Raw genomic sequence first — 24,256 nt, forward strand, 5'->3', positions numbered from 1 at the left:
CACTTCTCATACATCGGAACAGAAACAAAATTCTCATGAAGGTCGTCGGTGGTTGGTTTACCGACAACCACTTCTCAAACGTGGGAGAAGAGACAAGTGAAAATTAGGTTTTTGAGGAAGGGTATCACGAACTGAAAAGAAATATCAACTATTAAAGTCGACTGTCGTTTAATAAAAAGAGACAGGGTTGAATTAATAAAAATTAGGGAGCAAAAAAGAGAGCTAAAATTGGGGGTCAAAAACAAAATAACACAATTCATTGTATGGGTAGCAAACTTTTCGTTCTTAGAGGGAAGATTATATCTTTATTGTTTTCCTTGGGAATTACTACTAGTAATTTGGGGAACAAACATCCTCCTTCATTCTCCCCTTGACCGGATATAGTGGAGACAGAGACTGAGAGGATTCATTCCCTCTCTATAAATACAACTAACTTTTGTTCCTGTTCGTTTCACCTTACTGTTCAAACTCTTCTCCTGATAAAAAAAAAAATGGCTACTAGTGTTATAAAATATAACGTTGAGATCAATGACACTAGTGTCGTAACAACAATTGGTGACACCTCTTCAGAAGTAACCAATTTCTTGAACGAGATTATATCTTCTCTTCCTTCAAACTATAGCAGCACCACCACCAAAAAGAGTCGTGTCGTTGGCCTTTGTCTAGAGGGAAGTGTAATTCTTGAATTATGCCATAAAAATAGGTGTGTTATCATTCAACTTCAAAAATTGGATTCAGTCCTTGGCTGTCTTAAGAATTTTCTTGGTGATGAGTCCATATATTTTGTGGGTGTTAATATTAATGATGCTTTAGCTAAGCTTAACCACCTGTATGGGATTGTATGCAACTCTGGGAGAGAATTAGGTCCTTTAGCTAATAAGGTTTATGGTACATACCCAGAGTACAGTTGTTTGAGTTTGGCTAAATTGGCCAATGAAGTTCTTGATTTCACTATTCCTGAGCCTAAAGGTATTCACAGCTATGAGTGGACCGATAGTTTCCTGTCCGGAAAACAGATCAATTATGCAACTATGAAAGCTTATGTTTCTTTTGCAATAGGGAGTCAGTTGCTTAAATAAAAATTACACAAACTAGTTTGAACTTTGTGAATGGGTATTAGTTTGGTTTATAATCTGTTTCTTTAGGGAAGTACTAGGTATCTTGTTGGGTTGTGTTTTGGGTCTACTTTAATTTGTGTTTGCTTGTTTCGTTCTATTTTGATGAATATCATGAAGTTGGTGTTTATGTTAGTTTAACTATACTTGTCTTCATTGTGTTTATCTCAAACGTGCATTTCACGGAGTATCTATCTCCAAAAACTCGTTTTTTTAGCAAACAATAGCGTGGCCAAATGCGTAATCCTGAAACCAAAAGAACACAACAAAGAAATTCACATTTCTCTCCCTTAGTCACTAATATGTGGGGGTTGGTATTGACAATGCTTTGGCTAGGCTGATAAGGGTTATCGGACATGCCCAAAGTACACTAATTGTGGTGGGTTGGCTGAATTGGTCCCTGCAGTCTAGGTTTCCCTATTGTGAGTAATCATGAACATATCGGTCACTCTAATTGGGATCTTTCACTACTTGTCTGGTGGACGAATTAATTATGCTACTGCTAATGCCTGTTTGTGTTTTGCTATGGGGAGTAAGTTGCTTGCAGGCAAATGATGAACTTCATTAATTGGTGTTTTGTATCCGATATTTTGGTGAAATGGTATTAGTGTTTATGTGTTAATGTATGTATGTTTCATTTTTATTGTTTGACTGTCGAATATTTAAAACAAAAAAGCTGAAAGTACACAAATTTTTTACTTATTGACTTGCTGACTGCAAATATGTGAATCTTATTCAGACTACGGTTTCTGCATCTCAGTAATGACATTGTGTATGTTACTATGGTGCATTTTAAGTTTTTAACATATATATATGATGCTTAAAGAGTGAGCTTTAATAATAGTATAATATATGAGTTACCAAGACATCTAGAATTAAGGTTTCTTCGCAATTCTGTACAGAACAATGCTTTCAACACTCAAATAGTGAGACTATTAGACGACAAGGCTTTTAACGACGCTGAACCAAATCCGTCACTAAAGCTTGTCACTAAAAACAATGAAGTGACAATTTTTTTCTTATTCTTTTCTTTTCAAAGATTCAACTCTGTAATTTGTAGGTTATGATAGACTAAATAGGACCTACATTTCCCACAAAGAAGAAAAATGTTGTTTTGCCCTTAAAATGAAACGGTCACAAGGCGAAGCTGGGCAAACTGTGTAGAAATAAAAATGTTCTACCCAATGTGCGTTCACTACATCACCTAGCGATTGATTAGACAAAATAACACAATCATTAGAAAAAATCTATTTTTTTTTTTCCATTGGTGATACTACTTTTTATAATTCTTATTTTTTTTTGAATTGTTTAGCGTGTGCTTCGAACCCTTGACCTCTAGGTGGAAGCTTATACTTCTTACTACTTCAACCAAGAGTTGTTGGCTACTTTTTATAATTCTTCTTTTCTTCTTCAAAAATAGTGGTAGTTGCCGTTCAAATGTGAGAGGAAGAAGTTATATGAGATTTTTCGTCTAAACTATTTGATATACTTGGTAAACAAGCTGAAAGTCAAAATTAGTTCCCAGCTGAAACCAATTTGGATGGCCAGAATTGCGGGTCAACATCTTTTTTTAAAATGGTCTGATATCCCAACATTTGATACTAAATTAGGCCAAAATTTTCAGGTATCATTTTGATACATAAAGAAAAGGGAAATTTTGTTAAAACTCCCTAAAAAATTTGGACTTTGGTTAAATTATTAGTCAATTTTTTAATCTTCAGCTCCCGAAATATTTTTTAAATTTGCAACACTTTGCGATAGTTTTGCAACGGCCTGCGACAACTTTGTAGCGCCTTGCGACAGCTTTGCAACGCTTTGCGACAACTTTACAACTGCTTTGCAATAGCTTTGGAGCATCTTGCAACATTTTGCAACGCCTTGCATACAAAGACGGAGTTAGGATTTGAAACTAAAGACTAGCTTAAAATTTCTATAGCCAAATTTCTTCTTACGATAAATATATAATCGCCTAAAATAACATGTAAAAGAAATTTTTGGTGTCAAAGTAAAGTTTTGCATTATGATTGTCGCAAACCACATATGGAGTGTTAGATATAATAGGTGGAAGTTCTAAATTTTCAATGTTAATATAGAAAGTGAACGTTCCAAATCTTTTTTGTTGTATTCTCTTGTCAAAGTAAACACGATTATAGAGTTTTTTCATTCGCTTGGGTACTTGAGGATCTTCAGACATTTTAGCTTAAAGTTAAATCAACATCAGAACAAATCAAATTTAGATGAATTCCTACTCTCTAAAGTTACAAAAAAATCATTTTATTAGGTAAAAGTCGAGTGTAAAAATCACATATCCCCTAAACTCATTAAAGTACAATCAAACTTCAAAATTAGGTATCAATAATCAAAGCCAATCACCCAAATAATCTAAATTAGTAGTTCCGTTTATCAAAATAAATAACCGTAACAATAAAGTAATAGACAAAGAATTAATCAAAATTAATAATCCACCTAAAAAATCAAAATAAGTAAACTAAATAGTAAAATAATCAAAATTGCAGCATTAGAAGCTTTAATAAGAATAAAAAAGAAGAGGAAAGAAACAGCACTTCCCTAGTTAGATAGTAGATAAAAAGCCTTCAAAGTTGAATCCCCCTTCAATGGTCTGTTCGACAGACCTCCGGCGAAGGGAAACCTCCTTCGCCGGAGTTTAGAGAGAGGAGAGATTATTTTTTTTTAAATGTTTGAAGGTCGCCGGCCGAAAAAATTGGCCGGTCGATGACCTTCGCCGGTGAAGATGATGAGGTGGCGAGAAGATGAGGTGGCAGAGAGTGACGATGAGTTGGATGACAGAGAGTGATGACTAATTAACAGTGTTATAGAAGAATCTAAAAAATAGGGTTATCTTGGTATTTTTGATAAAGTAGGGGGCTAGGCAGGAAACCGGTCATAAAGTTGGGGCTATTTGGAAAATAACCTTTTTTTTAATTGATTTTTTTTAATCTTGTTTAATTGTTTTAAACTACATTTTGTTTTTATTTTTTATTTTTCTCTTCTGTTTTTGTGTTTATCTTTTTGAAATTCTCTCTTTCAAATAATATCAAATTTAAATTTTATATTTGGAACTAATAATTTATAGTTAAAAATATAAATCAAAATTCCAAACACGTGCATCACACACGTACAATATTTAGATTTTGGAGCCTTCTTCGAGAGCCCGACATTCGAGTTGAAAAAAATCACAGGCTTCCAAAATTGGGAGCCCGAGCTCCCGCATTGGACTTGCTCTAACTAAGGAAACGACTCTTTCTCTCTCTCGTTGTTCTCGTAACTGCGTAACAGAGAGGTAAAAAAAAAGAACCATGGCTGCTTTTACCAAAAAGACCCCATCTCTTTGGAGAATTAACGAAACTACCCCAGGCTGCAGCTAGGGGTAGGCTACTCCACCCTTGCTTGAATCGCTTGACAACACAACTTGTAACACCTTTGTAAACAAATATTGGGTTTTGAACCAAATAAAATATAAATATTTGAGTTTTTAATAAAAAAAATGTACAAAATTAATTTTTTTGACAAAAGAATAAAATAAAATGAACTTATCCTTTTACCTAAAAAAAGAAAGTTCCAAATTTTTTCTTGACTAGAAAAAATAAACAATACAAGTGAGGTGCTTTCACTTATTTCCTTGGAAATTCATTATCTTTGGTAACAAACTTTTCATTCTATTATTCTCTTTGACCGTATTCAGAGAGAGAGAGAGAGAGGGGGGGAGAGACATCGATCAGTCAAGGGTTTGAAGGGATATAACCAAGTTCAGTGTTTCCATTTATTTCCTTGAAAAAATGTTAGTAGTAATTGTATTTCAATTCAGGATGGTGAATTTCAATTAAAAGCTACCCACCACCAGTTGTCTATAAATACTTCTGTTTCCTTTTACTTAGAAACCTATCTTAACTTTAATATTCATGTAGTAAAAGAAATGACTAGTTCTACCGAAGATGTTCATAATATTCCACTTCGTCTTCCTGAGAACCAGTTCGAAATTATTGTTACGACCGTTACTATCTACCATTCAGTAGTAAAAGATTTCTTGAAGGACTTGTGTACTTCTCTAGTTTCTTTTCCAAGCACCAGAATTAAACGTGTTGTCAGCCTAAATGTAGAGTGGAAAACAACCCCAAATAACAATGAAGTTGCAACAATTCAATTATGCCATGGGAAACGTTGCCTTATTTTTCAATTTTATTACTCCTACGTCGTATCAGTCCCAGATTGTCTCAAGTACTTCCTTGCTGATGAGACCATTTGGTTTGTTGGTGTTGGTATTGACGATAATTTGGCTAAGCTTCAACAACATTATGGGATTATATGCAAGTCCGGGAAAGAGTTGGGCGCTCTGGCTGTTACATATAGTGGGGACTCAAAGTTTAGTAATTATTCGTTGGATGAATTGTTAGGTTTTCCTCCTAGTGGGGAAACCTAGTTGGGTTTGGATTAGGAAACCAAACCCGGACCCGAGTCGAGTTTCTTTGGGTCGGTTACTTATGACGGTGGAATTAGGATTAAGGGGGAGTCTATAAATACTACCTTAACCTAATTTAGATGTGTGTGAGGAGCACCAAAGGGGGCAACACAATTAGAAACGCACAAGAGAAGAAGGGAGAGAAGGAGGTTGCCGAGAAGAGCGGGGCAGAACTTTTTCAGCACGCGCAGTCTTCGTTGTTCGGAAAATCCGACGGTGAGTTCTTCTCCGATTGAGCTGAAATTTGGCAGAACTGTTCTTGACATATTCATCTAGTATTTGTACGGAGGGATCGTTGATTGGTCGCCGGAATCCTAGTGAATTTAGGGTCGTTTTGGGCTGCAGATTTCTGGGCTGTTTTGTTCTTTCTTGTGAGGGTTTCTCCGTGTTTCTTCGTGTTTGAGATTGATTCTTTTGGGAAGGGTCTGAGTCTCGGTTGGACGTAGTCTGTAACTACTTTGCTATCATAGTTGATTTGGTTGGACTACGAGTCCCGTGGTTTTTACTTCTCACGTTGAGGAGGTTTTCCACGTTAAAAATCGTTGTCTTATTTACTTTCAGTTCTTTGTTTATTGCTCCCACATATTCTTCTATATTATCCTCGTAACTAACACAAAGGGAAAAACTCTTGTTTCCGCTGCGCCTAAGTGCCCGTTTTTCCCAACATGAATTAGCTAGGGAGTTTTTTAGAACCCGTCCTTTTGAACCTCAACTCTTTGTTCCCTCTAACTGGAGTACTACCTGCCTTTCCGAAAAGCAAGCATTGTATGCAACAAAGGAAGCCTATGTGTCTTTTGTTATTGGGGATAAGTTTAGTGGTTCCCTCAAATAGTCTCTAGTCTGTCCCCGTCTTTTATTGGTATAATAGGTTTTTGTTTGTGTTTTATTTATTGCGGTTGTTTTTTGTTAGATGTTTGTGTTTTATTTAAGGTATTGTGATAAACATGTTTTTTTGTTTGTTTGAGAAAGAAAAGAATCCAAGAGTTATTGTGTTTCTTATATGACATCGATATTGATACATAATAAAAGGACTATGAATTGAGTACCAGATTAAATCCCATAATCCCAAAACTTGTTCTTTTATAAGTCTTCAATCACCTATTTATGGGCAATGGCCTTTAAAAAATTTGGGAATACGATAAGCAAACATAACTTAATAAAAAAATGCGCAGTTGTTGCAACTACAATTTTATACACCAATCCAAGCTTCCCTTCAAAGCTAGCAAACCTCCATATGGCCCCCCGAGCCTGAGTGCTGAAGGATGATTGACATAGAGAAGAGCAAAGATCTTTTTCAAATTTCTAGATGAAATATACCAAATTAACATTTGGACTACGTTCATATTGCATTTGTTAATGGACTCTCGAGTTGTAATAGCCAACTATCAATAGTACTATATACACCTTGAGACTTTTTTTTTTGTTGTTTTTTTTTTAGGGAAAGCAAATACATAAAACCGAAATAATACAAGAGTAGTACAAGAAAGACAAAAAGTAAACCTAATGTCCTTCAGGGACTAACTAGTAATGATGTTAACAACAGGGATTAAAGGCAAACTCTATCACACTCGTAATGCTGACGCGGCCAAATTATGTGCGTCCGTGTTAAACTCTCTGCGACAGTAGGACCACGTGATGTGGAAGCAACTCGCCATAACACGTGTTTCTTCAAGATCCACCGATAGTTGCCAAGGGATCGTCGGATCCTCGTCCTTTAGATACTCGATTAGGGTTTTTTTTTTTTGTTGTTGAGAGATATACACCTTGGGACTTGGGAGCCCTAGTGTTGAGAGGGTTAATGCCACCGAACCCCCTCAAATACGGTTTAAGTAAATTAGAGAATTATTGCATTCTATCAATATCTTCAAGTTATTTATTAGTTTAACATCTTGGACAAAAATGAAAAGTTCTTTTTTTAAGTTTAACGCCGCTATACCTAATATTTTTTGATTTAAATTGATATCAAACAAATTTAAATATGTATGGACTTTTTCTCAACCCCATAACACTTTGTGGGATATCTAATCATCCGGCAATCGGCTATGACTTATACGTACCCATCGAGCCCGTGGGTCACGAGTGATGACCAACCCGACCCAATTCCCACCATTGCATCAAGCCTAACTCCTAAGCACCAAAAGGCACAAAGTAATCTGTGTCCTTATTTGTTTCCTTGGAAAAATCATTCTCTCGGCAACAAACCTCCCCCATTATTCTTCCCTCCTTCAATTTTTTACCGGAGAGAGAGTCATCAGTCATGGCTTTGAAGGGATACTATAATATACTACTAGTAAACAAGTTCAATGTGTTCATTTATTTCCTCGGAAACAGAAAAGGTATTTTGCTTCATCTATAAATACAAACAACTTGCTTCCTTGGACCTTATCTCAACTTGTCACTTCTGATATTCATCTGAAAAATGAATTGTTTTGCTGGAAAGCATGATGTTCACGTCGAAGACGATGTTTCTTCTACTGGAAATCATGATATTCAGATCAAAGACGATGTCAAAGTAGTTACTACCGTTGCTACTACCCTTTCCCAGATAACCGATTTCCTGAACGACCTATGCACTTCCTTCTTCTCTATTTCGAGCACTAAAACCCAACGTATCGTTAGCCTAAATATAGAGTGGAGGCCGAAACCAAAACACAAAAAAATTGCGACACTTCAGTTGTGCCATGGAAATCGTTGCCTTATTGTTCAAATGCGTTACTTTTCTTCAATCCCAAATCATCTAAAGTACTTCCTCGCTGATAAGGCCATTTGGTTTGTTGGTGCTGGTATCGAGTATAATTTCTTCAAGCTTCATAATTACTATGGCACCATATTAAGGTCTTGGAAAGAATTGGGCCCTTTGGCTGATAAGTATCATAGGACAAATTGGAAGTACACCGAATGGGGGTTGGTGGAATTAGCCTATTTGTTTCTTGGTTTTTCTGTTGAGAAACCTGAAATTGTTCGTCAATCCGATTGGAACGCTGTGTCTCTTTCCGATGAACAGATCTATTATGCAACTAGAGATGCCTATGTTTCTTTTGCTATTGGGGATAAGGTAGGGAGTTTTATCAATTAGTAGTTTCAACCTTGCCTACAAGTGCTGAGGCCTAGGTGTAATGGGGTTTCAAATATTGTCCTCCTCTATATTTGTACCTGCTGTTTGGTTCATGTGTTTTTCTTTGTTTTGTGGTTCTCATGACTATGAAGTGAAGCTGTGGTTTACTTTTTGGCAAGTTTCCGAGTTTTGTTTATCTGAAATAAGTAGTAGTTTCATTATAGTACTTACGGCTACTTTCCAAGTAGATTAGCGTAAGAAATCGCCAATCTCGATTCTCCGTTAGTTATTGATAAATGAAAAATAATACTAACAAACAATAGTACATCCATTCAACCAAAAATAAGGAAAAATAAAAACAAACAAACAATAGTACACAATGTTGGGAGGCTGCCTTTAATTCGAAGGCCCAAGGGTTTTAGTGGATTTGGAAAAATAAATAAATCATCTATCAGCAATAATAATAATAACTTTTGAAGTTGATCCAAGTATTTTCACAACCAAAAATACTAGTATTGCAATATAAAGAACTAATACAAATGTAAGAGAGTAATTTTATTGTTTCGCTACGGAGGCAAATTTTAAAACTTGAGAGGAGCACTCACAAAATTATTGCATAGACAACTCCAGCTACCAACATATTAAAGAGAACATGTAAATAGCCATTCAATGGCTTTTATTCCGTCTCAAAACTCAAACGACTAACAAAAATGTATGACAATTCAAGTGAATAGCCTTTCTATGACATTTTGTGAAATCTTGTGTGTTAAACAAGTAGATCTATTGGTTGTATTGCCTTTTTGTCAAAAGAAAATAGCCACAACCAACTAAGCTAGCAGATAGTTGCAGCCATTATTAGAGCATCTCCAACGTAAAACTCTTCAAACTCTGTAGATGGAATTTTCATTATTGGACAATTTTAGCTCTCTTTCTGACCAACTTTCTTATGCTTTGTTGCTGCTAATAGTCAAGAGTGTATGAGTGGTGTAAAGAAGGTGTATAGGAGTTGTAAATGTAATTTGGTCGGGTTGTGTTTACAGTAGAATAGAGTCGGTTACACTATATCATGACTCCACAACTGATTAACCGACTCTAACAACTTCTCTAACAAACTCTAACAAACTCTATCTCTCTATATAAGTTGTAATCTCTCACTTGATTAAGACAAGTCTTTCATTAGTTCTAACATGGTATCAGAGCTAGGCCCACACGTGATGAGCTTAAAAGCCACACGTGCTCCACGTCACCCGTAAAGAAAAAAAAACACACGTGTTAGGCTCAAAGAGGCTCAAAGAACCCCACACGTGAGGGGGCGTGTGAGAATAGTCCCACATGGGAGAATGGGTAACTAGCAACCAAGAATATAAAGTATAGGTCCTCTCCACTCATTGCCAATTGGTTTTGAGTTGGATGGCCACAAACTTAACATGGTATCAGAGCAATCAAGCTCATACGAGTAAAATCGATCCTTCTCTCTTCTCTTTCTTTCTCGTCTATTTTCTCTCTCTAGGTTTTTGATTACTATCTTCATCTTTCTCATTTTCCTCTTTCGTCTGCAACTTTCTCTCACTACAAATTAAGCTTCAAATCATGGAAAATCCTAAAATTAGTTCTGTTCCAGTGAATTCAATGGCAAATGCGATACCTATCAAGCTTCAAGGAGATAACTACATCGCCTGGAAATCTCTATTCCTTCCTATACTTAAGAAGTATAAAGTCCTTGATATAATCGAAGGTAAAAGAACTTGTCCTTCTCAATTTAATGATGATAATGATCAATTAGTAAATCAGTCATATCTTGATTGGATCGAAGAGGATCAATCTCTTCTAATTTGGTTAAATTCTACACTTTCGGATTCTATTATTCCATATGTTGTTGGTATAAATTCCTCTCGAGATTTATGGCTAACTCTTGAAGAAAATTTTGCTGCATCTTCTACTTCTCATATTCTTCAATTACAAAATAAACTAAGAGAGATAACGAAAGGAAATCAGTCTGTTCAAGAATATTTAGGTCAAATAAAGAAGATTACTGATAGCTTAGCCGCAGCTGGTTCACCTTGTTCTAAAAATGAGGTTATTATCACCATGTTAAGAGGTCTTCCATCTGAATATGATGCATTTTCAGCAGCAATCAGAGTTCGTCACCCTCCAGTAACCATTAATGAACTTCATAACCTCCTGGTTAGTGAAGAAATCACAGTTTCTGATAAGATTAAACAAACATCTTCAATTGTTACTCAAGCATTTCTTGCTCCTCGAAATACCTCAAATAGGGGTAATTATGATAACAAAAGGCCTTATGGAAGAGGAGGTGGTCGTTCCTCATATCAATCATCCTCTAATCATCAATCTCGACAAATTCAATCAAATTCTAATCAGTACAAGAATCAGCCTAACTCAGGTAATTCAGTACATCCTTTCTCAGATAGACCACCAACAAGATGTCAAATTTGTAACAAATTAGGTCACAGTGCCTATGAATGTTACCATCGAATGAATTTCTCTATTCAAGGAAAGAATCCTCCTAGGAATCTATCAGCTATGCTTGCCTCTGCTAATATAAATGGGTTTAACCCTTGGTTTGCTGATACTGGGGCTTCTGAGCACATTACTCCTGATTTGTCTAATGTTGCTTCTACTTCATCATATAATGGCAATGCCACAGTGAACACTGCTAGTGGTCAAGGTATGTACATCTCTCACATTGGTAATTCTTCATTTCAAGTAAATATGCACAACTTCAATTTAAAAGGTATACTTCATGTTCCACAAGCATCACACAATTTACTCTCCATTTATAGATTCACAAAGGATAATAATGTTTCTGTGACATTTGACCCTACTAAATTTCTTGTAAAGGATCTTCATTCACAGAAGATGCTCTTCCAAGGACCAGTTGAGGATGGTCTCTACCCAATTCCCATCAAAATATCCCAATCTTCTGCTGTCTCAGCACTTAACACTACTGCTGCTTCTTCTACTTTGTGGCACAAAAGACTTGGCCACCCATCCTTCCAGTCTATGCAAAGAATAAAACATATTTTACCTTTCTCTGATGCTTGTAATAAACCTATGTTTTGTGGTGATTGTCAATTAGGAAGAAGTACTAAACTTCCTTTTTCTATTTCAAATACTTCTTCTTCTAGAGCTTTTCAATTACTACACATGGATGTATGGGGTCCTACTAATGAACCTTCAATTTCTGGTTTCAAATACTATGTCAATGTGATTGATGATTGGAGTAAGTTTTGTTGGGTGTTTCCTCTTACCACTAAGTCTGAGTTTAGACATGTTTTTCTTCAATTCAAGGCAAGAATTGAAAACCATTTTAAGTGTACTATTGATACTATTAGAACAGACAATGGTGGTGAGTTTCTTCATGGTGAACTACAGTTTTTGTTAGCTTCCCATGGTATTCTTCATCAAACCTCCTGTCCCCATACACCTGAACAAAATGGTGTGGCTGAGGTTAAACACAAACATCTTATTAATATTACAAGAACTCTCCTTATTCAAGCTTCTCTACCAACTTCTTTTTGGTGTGAAGCTCTTCTTACAGCTAACTACCTAATAAACAGACTTCCTACCAAGTCTATTTCCTTTCTAAGTCCTTTAGAGAAACTATATGGTGTTCCTCCTGATTACTCTACACTTAGAAATTTTGGCTGTGCCTGCTATCCATGGCTGAAACCTTATGCTCCTCATAAGTTAGCTCCAAGAAGTGCTCAATGTGTCTTCTTAGGGTACTGTCCAACTCAAAAGGGTTATAAGTGTTGGGATCCTAAAACTAATAGGATGTATACTTCTAGACATGTTGTATTTGATGAAACTCATTATCCTATGGCCAACTCTGCTCAATCTATCTCTAAGTCTAATGACTTGACTATCAATACTATTCCATTACCCACAATTCCTATCCTTAGACATTCTTCTCCTGTTAATTCACCTCAGTCATCAACACCTATTATTCAAACACCCATTACAGAACCTATTATCCAAACAGAACCTACTTCTCCTATTACCCAAACAGAACCTACTTCTCCTATTACTCAAACAGAACCTACTTCTCAAATTCAACCATTACCCACATCTAATATCATATCTCCTAATCCCACAGACCCTTCTTCTTCTGTTTCATCCACACCTATTATTCCCTCTCCACCTCCTGAGACAACTCTCAATGCTCATCCCATGGTTACCAGATCAAAAGCTGGTATTTTCAAACCCAAAATACTTCAAGCTAGCAAACATCCTATTCCTCTAGCATTATTATCTACTTCCTTACCACCTACACCTACTTGTTTTACACAAGCTAATAAGGTTCCTCATTGGAAAGAGGCTATGCAAGCTGAGTTTAATGCTCTTCAATAAGCTGGTACATGGACTCTTGTACCTCCAAATGATTCTCAAAATTTGGTAGGTTGTAAGTGGGTTTTCAAGATTAAACAACACTCAGATGGGTCTATTGAGAGATATAAGGCTAGACTTGTAGCCAAGGGGTTTAATCAAAAGGAAGGTGTAGACTTCACTGAAACATTTAGTCCAGTAGCTAAACCAACAACAATTAGAGTGATTCTTTCTCTTGCAGTTCAAAATGATTGGCCAATTAGGCAATTAGATGTTAGTAATGCCTTCCTACATGGTAATCTCAAAGAAGAGGTATATATGGTTCAACCATCTGGTTTTCAAGATCCTATTCATCCTTCTTATGTATGTAAACTTCACAAGTCATTGTATGGTCTTAAACAGGCTCCTAGAGCCTGGTATGAAGCTCTAATGGATGCTTTATTGGGTCTTGGTTTCACTACATCTCAGTCAGACTCTTCTTTGTTTGTCAGCTACTCTCAAGGTATAATCACCATTGTTCTCATTTATGTTGATGATATACTTGTCACTGGTTCATCTCCTGCTGCTTGTAGAACTCTTATTGATCAACTTGGTACTTCATTCTCCATGAAAGATCTTGGAGATTTACATTACTTTCTAGGGTTAGAAGTTAAGAGAAATGCTTCAACTTTAAGTCTTACTCAGACCAAATACACTTTGGACTTGTTGAAGAAAAGTGATATGCTAGGAGCTAAACCATGTAATTCTCCTGCTGCTGTTGGTTCTAGACTTACCCCTAATGATAGTCCTCTACTCACAGACCCTACATCATATAGGTCTTTAGTAGGAGCTCTACAATATTTAACTTGGACAAGGCCTGATATTTGTTATGCTGTGAGTCAAGTTTGTCAGCATATGCACTCTCCAACTGAACTCCATCTAGCTGCTGTCAAGAGAATCCTAAGATATCTCAAAGGCACTTTACATCATGGATTAAGCTTTAGCAAAGGTTCAACATCTCTATCTGGTTATTCAGATGCTGAGTGGGCTGGGGATCTTTCCACAAGTAAATCAACTGGTGGCTATATCTTGTATCTTGGTTCCAACCCTGTGGCTTGGTCAGCTAAGAAGCAATCGAGTGTATCTAGGTCCTCCACTGAGGCTGAGTATCGAAGCCTAGCTCAGTGTGCTGCTGAGTCTGTCTGGTTATGCACTCTTCTTCATGAACTTCATGTGTTTCTTAAGGAACCACCTATTCTTTGGTGTGACAATATTTCAGCTATCTCTCTTGCCTCTATTCCTATTTTTCACTCCAAGATGAAGCATCTTGCTATTGACTATCATTTTATTCGAGAATTAGTTTCAAATGGTCGTCTCAAAGTTCACTACATCACCTCTCTTGGTCAACCTGCTGATGTGTTCACCAAGTCTTTAGCTTCTCCAAGATTTCAAAGTTTAAAAGGCAAGCTGAAAGTTTGTCAATCTCCCTTTCATCTTGAGGGGGGGTAATAGTCAAGAGTGTATGAGTGGTGTAAAGAAGGTGTATAGGAGTTGTAAATGTAATTTGGTCGGGTTGTGTTTAGAGTAGAATAGAGTCGGTTACACTATATCATGACTCCACAACTGATTAACCGACTCTAACAACTTCTCTAACAAACTCTAACAAACTCTATCTCTCTATATAAGTTGTAATCTCTCACTTGATTAAGACAAGTCTTTCATTAGTTCTAATAGCTGCAACTGCGCGTATAGAGAGAAACATAGAGAGTCATAGGTTTGAACCGATTCAATTAACCAAGTTCAGTTTGTTCATTTAATTCCTTGGGAAGTCATTCATTCATTGTCTAGGTACACTAAATTTTGACTACCTCTTCGTTTTTGAAGGAATCATAAAACTGTGAATTAATGGTAGTATTTCAATTCACGATAGGAAAGCTACCCACTGAGTTCCCTATATATACAAACCTTATGGTTTCATCTAGTATTTGCACCCTGTTTAAACGCACATCTGATAGTATTAAAAATGGCTGGTGTCAAAAAACATGATGTTAGTATTGATAACAATATTAAAGTAGTTACGACCGTTGCTAGTTACTGGTCCGACGTAAACGATTTCCTGTGTGACCTATGCAGTTCCCTCTTTTCAAGTCGAAGAACAAAAAGCAATCGCATTGTTAGCCTAAACGTAGAGTGGAGACTAGCACCACAGAACAACCAATTGGCGACAATTCAATTATGCCATGGAAGTCGTTGCCTTATATTTCAATTGCCTTGCGGTTATGGTCATTCTGTACCAGATTCTCTCAAGTACTTCCTTTCAGATGAGGCCATTTGGTTTGTTGGTGTTGGTATTGATGCTAATTTGGCTAAACTTGAGCAACATTATGGGATTATATGCAAGTCTGGGAAAGAGTTGGGTCCTCTAGCAGATAAGTATTGTAAACGACCGAATCGTAGAGAGAGCTCAAAATACACAAATTCAGGGTTGGTGGAGTTAGCATCTTCGTTTCTTAGTCTATCTGCCGTAAATCCTGAATTTATCCGACGCTCTAACTGGAGTGCTAGCCTCACCAAGGAACAAATTTATTATGCAACTAGGGATGCATATTTTTCTTATGCTATTGGGAAAAAGTTAAGGGGTCATATAAATTAGGTTGGACTTTGTCTGGCAGATCCGTGATGGTAGTAGGTTTAATACCTTTAGTCTATAAGTTGGTCGTATTTGCTATTTAGTTTAGTATTTTTCTTTGTTTCATGGTTCCGATGAATATGAATTATGAAGTTGTTTATGAATGAATTGGCAAGCTTTGTTATAATCTGTTTTCACATTGGGAAGTTTTAAAAGTGCCCCTAGGTGTTAAATGCGACTCCCTGAATGGCGAATGCAAATTTGACAGAGAGTTTACGAGGGGAAGAAGATGTCTTAAAAACTTATCAGGGGCGTCTTTAAAACTTCCAATTCACATTCTGTGTTTATTTCGAAGTAGTACTATTTTTGTTCTTGAGATCTTCGGCTCTACCATTAGAGAAGTGAAACCTGAAAGAAAGAACACTGTTTTCTATCTTAGATCTTTAATTTCGTGTTCGGAAAGCTCCACCCATAAAGATCGCATCAATGTATTATAATTGTGACCCCGATTCCAATGACTATTTTGTACCTATTACATCAGCTTGACCTCATACATCCGTGCTATGAGTGCAACTTGCATATGCCATTGCACACCATCCTGGCTCTTTGAGCGCCGTGGTCCCCATGAAAACAAATATTTTGGCCTCCGACCTATTGCTCTCTCAAATTTGTTATATCGCCACAGAGTTCCTTACGCTTGCTAAAAGGTAGTAACATGAACGCTAAACTATTCAGTAACACATTAGACAAAGATAGGGAGGCATATGATAATTGAAAAAGTGTTCAAAAAGTTTTAAGAAAAAAATTCAAGATTGATACACCAATATCAGCTTACCATTACAGTAGTTTTATTATTACAAACGAAGTACAAATATGGGTATTTTTCTATTTTACTGCTTAGGTTAGGATTAATTCTCATTACCTCTAAATGTGACCTACTCGGTGAACTCACCCATATGGTTCTACAGATTGTTCAATTCGTCTTTTTTTTTTTGCTCTCTAAATAACAACTCATATATTTAAAGAAATTTAATCTTTTTTGGACCCACGACCATACAAGAGTCACTGTCTCCAAACTCTAGCAGCAACAAACCACTTTTGTAGAATGGAGAAAAGAGGTTGGACCGTTGGAGAGACAGAGAAGAAGACGACAAAGAAGAAGAGCACCAACTACTAGAACTATAAGTCTATAACTACTACAACTGCATGTCATGAAGCAAACAATTCTCATGAAGGTTGTCAGCCTACCTGCCGCCGTCGACCACTTCTCATACATCGGAAAAAAAAGTTTCTCAAGAAGGTCGTCAGTGGTTGGTTCACCGACCGCTGACGACGAATTCTCAAACGTAGGAGAAGAGACAAATGAAAATTAAGTTTGAGGAAGGGTATTACGAAAGGAAAAAAAATCAACAATTGAAGTCAACTGAGGTTTAATAAAAAGAGACCTGTTTTGAATTACTAATAAAAATTAGGGAGCTAAAAAGAGAGCTGATAACAGAGTAAAGGGTCAAAAACAAAATAACACCCCTTCATCAAAAAAAAAAAAACAAAATAACACAATTCATTGTATGGGTAGCAAACTTTTCGTTCTTAGAGGCAAGATTATATCTTTATTAGTATTGTTTTCTTTGGGAATTACTAGTAATTTGGGGAACAAACATCCTTCATTCTCTCCTTGACTAGATATAGTAGAGAGAGACTGAGAGGATTCCCTCTCTATAAATACAACCAACTTTTGTTCCTTCTCATTTCATCTTACTATTTCAAATCTTCTCTGTTGAGAAAAATAACCACTCCTTATAAGTGATCAGTCTACTTAGAGTTTTTCTCTATGCGGAAAACCAGGATCTTGGATGAAATGGTGAATAAATAGAAAATAATCACGAAGCAAATGAAGAATAATGACACACAAGATTTATAGAGGTTCGGAGCAAGTCCTACGTCCTCTTTAGCCGCACCAAGCAAATCCACTATGAATATGAAGTTACAACTTACCCGAGTTACCGTACACAAAGTCTAGTGTACTCCCCGATCACAAAATTTCACTACAACTCTCACCCTCACACTTACAAAACTCTCTTGATCTCACACTCTCTCATTCTCTTTCAATTACACAGAAGAGAAACTCTCTGGAGATGGGATAAATTGTATTGTGAATGAAGAACCAATTTATAGGCCTTCATTCACCCGTAAGAGTCAGGAGAGCAATAAATGCTTGGGAAAAATTTCTTCATACACCTTCCCTCATTAATGTTTTCCCACCACCTTTCTTCCTTAAAACAAGGAATAGATAACTGTGTGTGTATACTTTTTCAAAGTAGGGTGAAGTAGCTTGTTGGACTTCCATTCTCCCATTAATGAGAACTTGTTCATTGGCCCCACAATATGACAATCTCCCACTTGGGGTCAAATGAACCAGTGAACTCTGAGTTGTAGAACATACACTTCTCTTTCAACTTGGATTGGTGCTAACATAACCTTCTTGATGCGGCTATCCGTCTCTCTTAGACCGAGAGACCTACTGAAGCCTTGCAGAGCTTCAGCTTCTCAGTTGTGACCCCTTTGGTAAACATGTCTGCTGGATTCTTCGAACCAAGAATCTTTTCCAGTAGTAGCTCACCATCTTCCAGAAGCGACCGAATGAAATGGTAACGAATATCTATATGCTTTGTCCTTGCATGATATGCTGAGTTCTTGGCAAGATGAATAGCACTCTGACTATCACTGTACAAAATAATATTCTTCTTCTCGTGCCCCAACTCTGCTAATAAACCTTTCAACCATATCATCTCCTTGCTTGCTTCTGTCACCGCTACATACTCTGCTTCTGTTGTTGACAATGTCACCAGCTTCTGTAACCGTGAGTTCCAACTCACTGCAGTTGATCCCAAGGTATAAACATACCCTGTCGTACTTCGCCTTTTATCAAGGTCACCTGCGAAGTCTGCATCTACATATCCATTTAAAACAGAATTTTCCCGTCCATAGCATAAAGGTACATTGGTGGAACCTCTCAAGTACCTGAGAATCCACTTCACCGCTTCCCAGTGCTGCTTACCAGGATTGCTAGAATACCTGCTCACTACTCCCACTGCATGGGCAATATCTGGTCTTGTGCACACCATAGCGTACATAAGACTCCCAATAGCTGATGCATATGGCACACCTGCCATAAATTCTTTTTCCACATCTGTCACAGGACTCTGCAACTTGGAAAGCTTGAAATGACTTCCAAGTGGCATGCCGACTGGTTTGGCACCTTCCATATTGAACCTTTTCAGAACTCGTTCAATATATTCAGCTTGACTAAGCATAAGTGTACCCTTAGACTTGTCCCTGCTGATTCTCATACCAAGAATTTGTCGAGCTTCACCAAGATCTTTCATGGCAAATTCACCTGCCAACTGACCCTTCAAGTTCTTGATTTCCTGTAGAGATGTTCCAGCCACTAACATATCATCAACATACAGTAACAAAATAATGTAACCAGAATCAAACCTTCGAACATAGCAACAATGATCTGCGTTACATCTTGAGTAGTTGTTCCTGAGCATGAAGTTATCGAACTTCTTGTACCATTGCCTCGGGGCCTGTTTTAAACCATACAAGCTCTTTTGAATCTTGCATACCATCTCCTCCTTCCCTTCTATAACGAATCCAGCTGGCTGCTTCATGTAAATTTCTTCATCAAGGTCTCCATGAAGAAATGCTGTCTTTACATCTAGCTGTTCAAGGAAGAGATTTTCTGAAGCCACTAGACCGAGTACCACTCTGATTGTTGTCATCTTCACAACTGGGGAGAATATTTCATTGTAGTCGATACCTGGTTTCTGCTGAAACCCCTTCACTACTAATCTCGCTTTGTAGCGAATGTCACCATTTGCTTCAGACTTTCTCCGATAAACCCACTTGTTCTCCAATGCCTTCTTACCTCTTGGTAATTTTGCCAACACCCATGTGTTGTTCTGCACAAGTGAATCCATCTCGTCTTTCATGGCAAACTCCCACTTGCTCGAGTCCTCGTCCTGTAGTGCTTCATCAAAATGTTCTGGCTCACCATCATCTGTCAGTAACAAATGATCCATCACATTAGCATATTTTGGATTCGGCTTTGGTACACGTGATGATCTCCTTGGGACGAACACCGTAGATGTCTCGGTCTGAACACCTGACTGGTCCTGTGGAGCTGGGGAAGAAACTCCCACTGCTTGTGGAGTGTCTCCCTGTTGCATCTGAGATTCCTCTTCACCTGGAGTCTCTGCTTCTTCCACCACTCTACTTGTCATCCCTGTAGTATCACCCATGTCAACATATTTTTCTTTGTCGACTTGAGTAATTGATCCTTCACCTATGACCTGTGTTGCATCCTTGTCCTTGTATAATACATCTTCATTGAAGGTTACATCCCTGCTCCGGATTGCCTTGTGACTTTCATAGTCCCACAATTTATATCCAAAAGCATCACCTCCATAACCAATGAAAATGCATTTCTTTGCCTGTGGCCCTATCTTTTTCCTTTCTGTAGGATTAAGATGAACATAAGCAACACATCCGAAAACTTTCAGATACGAGAGGTTTACCTTCTTGCCGGTCCAAACCTCTTCTGGAATCCTCATATCTAATGGACTGCTGGGTGTCCGATTGATTAAATAAGCAGCCGTTTCTAAAGCTTGTGCCCAAAAAGCTTCAGGCAACCCGCATTGCAGTCTCATGCACCTTGCTCGTGCATTTAGCGTCCAATTCATACGCTCCGCTACTCCATTCTCCTGTGGTGTCCCTGGGAGCGTCCTCTCCATACGTATCCCATTAGTAGCACAGAGTTGTAAGAATTCCTTCTTGTCATACTCACCACCATTATCTGACCTTATACATTTTAGCTTCAGACCAGTTTCTGTTTCAACCAATGCCTTCCATTTCTGAAATGCATCAAACACATCAGATTTATGTTTCAGAAAATAAATCCATACATTTCTCGAGTGGTCATCGATGAAGGTAACAAAGTATTGAGCACCACCATGGGAAGAGACATCAGCTGGTCCCCATACATCTGTATGAACCAAGTCCAACTTTTCTTTTCTTAAGCTTCTGCCGCCTCTGTTGAAACTCACCCGCTTTTGCTTTCCAAGAACACATTCTTCACAAAAGCCCATTTCTACAGATTTTACCTCCGGCAAATGACCCGTCGAATGCAGAATCTTCATGTTCTTCTCACTCATATGTCCCAACCTTTTGTGCCATAGTCTGACATCTTCAACACTGCTAGCCACTGCTAGAGTAGGTCTTTCTGAAGCTCGGTAGAGAGTACCATTTCGAAGTCCTCGAGCTAATACCATAGCTCCTTTGGTCACTTTCCAATTTGTCTTAGAAAAGTGAACCTCACAGTCGTCGTCACAAACTTGGCCCACAGAAACCAAGTTCCTTGTCAGATTTGGAACATGTCGCACATCTTTCAGCTTCCACGTCGAACCATTGACTTTCACGTTCACATCACCTACACCGATGATATCACATGCTTCACCATCACCAAGGAAGACTTGGCCAAAGTTCCCTTCCTTGTAAGAGGTCATGATCCCCTTATTTCCTGTAGCATGGAAAGAAGCTCCCGAGTCTACTATCCAAGACTCGTTCATACCGTCCTCGGAGAGTAGTAGGAAATTCTCGGTGATCACATTGTTGTCATTAACAATGAAGACTGCATCGTCCTCTGCAGCTGCAACTACATGAACCTCTTGATCACCCCTGTTTCCCGTATTGTTAGCACCCTTTCTTTCTGGACAGTCTTTCTTCATGTGCCCTTCTTTATTACATGTCCAACACACACCTCTAGGTCTAGATTTTGATCTCCCCCTAGATTTACCTCTAAATTTACCTTTAGATTTATCTGAATTTTTATTAAAATTCCTGCCTCTATCATATTGCATGCTTAAGACGGATCCTGAAGAAGAGCTAGAAGCGGTGTAGCCTCGTTCTAGTCTCCTCTCTTCTTCACCAAGTATCATAGCCGTTACATTTTCTAGCATTAATTTTTCACTACCAGCCGAGTTGCTTATTGACGTCACAGCCGTATCCCAACTCGACGGTAATGATGATAACAACCTTAATGCTTTAACCTCATCCGAAAATGTAATGTCAACCTTAGAAAGTTGGGAGATAATTGATTTAAACTTTCCAAGGTGAGCAGATACTGTCTCGCCTTCATTCATTTTTAAATTAAATAATTGTTCACACAACATAATTTTACCTGAGGCTGACGACTTCTGATAGAGTCTCTCCAAAGTGTCCATTAGGTCCTTTGTTGTAGATATTTCTTCGACATTGTTGTAAACTTCCTCCGTAAGACACCTACGGATCACGCCAACACACTTGCGGTCAAGAATAACCCATTCTTCATCATCGAGTTTACCCTTCTTATCCACTCCATGTAATGGAGCATGAAGATCTCTCTCATATAAATAATCCTCCATCTGTGATTTCCAATATGAGAAATTTTTACCGTTGAAAACCCGAACCCTTGCAACGTTATCTGATTTATCATCCATAGTTCCAACACCGATATAAACACTATTCACGGCGAAAACACTATTCACGCCGGAAAACACTATTCACGTGAATAGTAACTCCGTCCACCGACAACAGAAAAATTCAGCAATTCCTAACCCGGAAGCTCTGATACCAGTTGTTGAGAAAAATAACCACTCCTTATAGGTGATCAGTCTACTTAGAGTTTTTCTCTATGCGGAAAACCAGGATCTTGGATGAAATGGTGAATAAATAGAAAATAATCACGAAGCAAATGAAGAATAATGACACACAAGATTTATAGAGGTTCGGAGCAAGTCCTACGTCCTCTTTAGCCGCACCAAGCAAATCCACTATGAATATGAAGTTACAACTTACCCGAGTTACCGTACACAAAGTCTAGTGTACTCCCCGATCACAAAATTTCACTACAACTCTCACCCTCACACTTACAAAACTCTCTTGATCTCACACTCTCTCATTCTCTTTCAATTACACAGAAGAGAAACTCTCTGGAGATGGGATAAATTGTATTGTGAATGAAGAACCAATTTATAGGCCTTCATTCACCCGTAAGAGTCAGGAGAGCAATAAATGCTTGGGAAAAATTTCTTCATACACCTTCCCTCATTAATGTTTTCCCACCACCTTTCTTCCTTAAAACAAGGAATAGATAACTGTGTGTGTATACTTTTTCAAAGTAGGGTGAAGTAGCTTGTTGGACTTCCATTCTCCCATTAATGAGAACTTGTTCATTGGCCCCACAATATGACATTCTCCTCATAAAAAATGGCTAGCGGTGTTATAAAATATAATGTTGAGATCAATGACACTAACGTTGTATCGACAATTGCCAATACATCTTCAGAATTAACCGATTTCTTGAACGAGATTATCTCTTCTCTTCCTTCAAATGATCATACAAGCAGCACCACCAAAAAGAGTCGTGTCGTTGGCCTTGGTCTAGAGGGAAGTGTACCCGATTTAGTTCTTCAATTATGCCATAAAAATAGGTGTATTATCATTGAACTTCGAAAATTGGATTCAATCCCTCATTCTCTTAAGAATTTTCTTGGTGATGAGTCCATTTACTTTGTGGGTGTTGGTATTAATGATACTTTGGCTAAGCTTAACAACCGCTATGGGATTATATGCAACTCTGGGAGAGAACTAGGTCCTTTAGCTGATAAGGTTTATGGTACATACCCAGAGTACAGTTGTTTGAGTTTGGCTAAATTGGCTAATGAAGTTCTTGATTTCAATATTCCTGAGACTAAACGTATTCGCAGTGATGAGTGGTTCGACAGTTTCCTGTCAGGAAAACAGATCAATTATGTAACTATGAAAGCTTACGTGTCTTTTGCTATAGGGAGTCAGTTGCTTAAATAAAAACGACACCAACTAGTTTGAACCTTGTTAATGGGGACTAGTTTGGTTTAGTTTCTGGTTATGTTTTGGGTCTACTTTTATTTGTGTCTGTCTGTTTGTTTCGATCTATTGGTGATGAATATCATGAAGTGGGTGTGTATGTTAGTTTGACTATATTTTCCATTTCATTGTTTTTATCTCAAACGGAAAGAGAAAAATGATTTTACAAAACGACAAATCAATAAATAAATCAGCATTTCACGGAGTATCTACCTTTAGAAACTCATTTCTTTACAGAACAATAGAACGACCAAAGGCGTAATCTTCAAACCAAAAGAACACGACAAAGATATTCATATTTTTTCTTTATTAACTACTTTGTTTTACTTTTTTTTTTTTTTTTTTTGCGTTATTTGCTTCTTCATTTTCATCTTTAGCATAGCTTAGCGGCCTTGGAGGGGTAGAAAGACTTGTCATACTATTGTGAGGGGTGGGCTTTTAGTAAGAAAACTGGGCGTTCCTAAAGGTCCGATGCGTTACGGCTGTTGGTGTCTGGCTGGAGTCATTGACCCCAGTCAATCTGCTTTGACCCAATCACTTTGTTGGTGCCCTAAATTGAGTGGTGGTATTTTGCCTTCGAACTGTCTAGCCCGAAGCCATGTTTACTCTCTTGGGCTAGACAATCTGAAATCATTCAGAAATAAAGCGAAATTCATTCTAGTCTATTACTACTTAGAAATCACTCCAAAATAAACACAAAGTTG

The 24,256-nt window shown here is 37.7% G+C and overlaps 2 protein-coding genes and 1 long non-coding RNA gene across 3 annotated transcripts; 2 read left to right on the forward strand and 1 right to left on the reverse strand.

Moving 5' to 3' along the window:
- Positions 1 to 231: 231 nt before the first annotated feature.
- On the reverse strand, positions 232 to 22,650 carry LOC147559622 (uncharacterized). The gene is made up of 2 exons (XR_015234633.1): positions 22,279 to 22,650; positions 232 to 1,447 (listed from the first exon to the last, which is right to left on the reverse strand). It is a non-coding gene; the product is annotated as an uncharacterized LOC147559622 (long non-coding RNA).
- Positions 8,008 to 8,684, forward strand: LOC147559623 (3'-5' exonuclease-like). Its single transcript, XM_086664361.1, has one exon. It carries the CDS (start codon positions 8,012 to 8,014, stop codon positions 8,666 to 8,668), a length of 657 nt encoding a protein of 218 aa, XP_086520487.1. The 5' UTR covers positions 8,008 to 8,011; the 3' UTR covers positions 8,669 to 8,684.
- Positions 22,651 to 22,913: 263 nt separating the features above from the next.
- LOC147559624 (protein RISC-INTERACTING CLEARING 3'-5' EXORIBONUCLEASE 1-like) lies at positions 22,914 to 23,513 on the forward strand. Its single transcript, XM_086659200.1, has one exon. The coding sequence runs from the start codon at positions 22,914 to 22,916 to the stop codon at positions 23,511 to 23,513; it is 600 nt and encodes a 199-aa protein (XP_086515326.1).
- The last annotated feature ends 743 nt before the right edge of the window (positions 23,514 to 24,256 follow it).

The sequence above is a fragment of the Eschscholzia californica genome, unplaced genomic scaffold (genome assembly GCF_041429995.1).
Source record: "Eschscholzia californica isolate CP2 unplaced genomic scaffold, dmEscCali1.0.p SCAF_2, whole genome shotgun sequence".
Lineage (NCBI taxonomy): Eukaryota > Viridiplantae > Streptophyta > Magnoliopsida > Ranunculales > Papaveraceae > Eschscholzia > Eschscholzia californica.

Coding starts and splice junctions, on each gene's coding strand:
- LOC147559623 (XM_086664361.1), top strand. CDS start 8,012: ATGAATTGTTTTGCTGGAAAGCATGATGTTCACGTCGAAGACGATGTT.
- LOC147559624 (XM_086659200.1), top strand. CDS start 22,914: ATGGCTAGCGGTGTTATAAAATATAATGTTGAGATCAATGACACTAAC.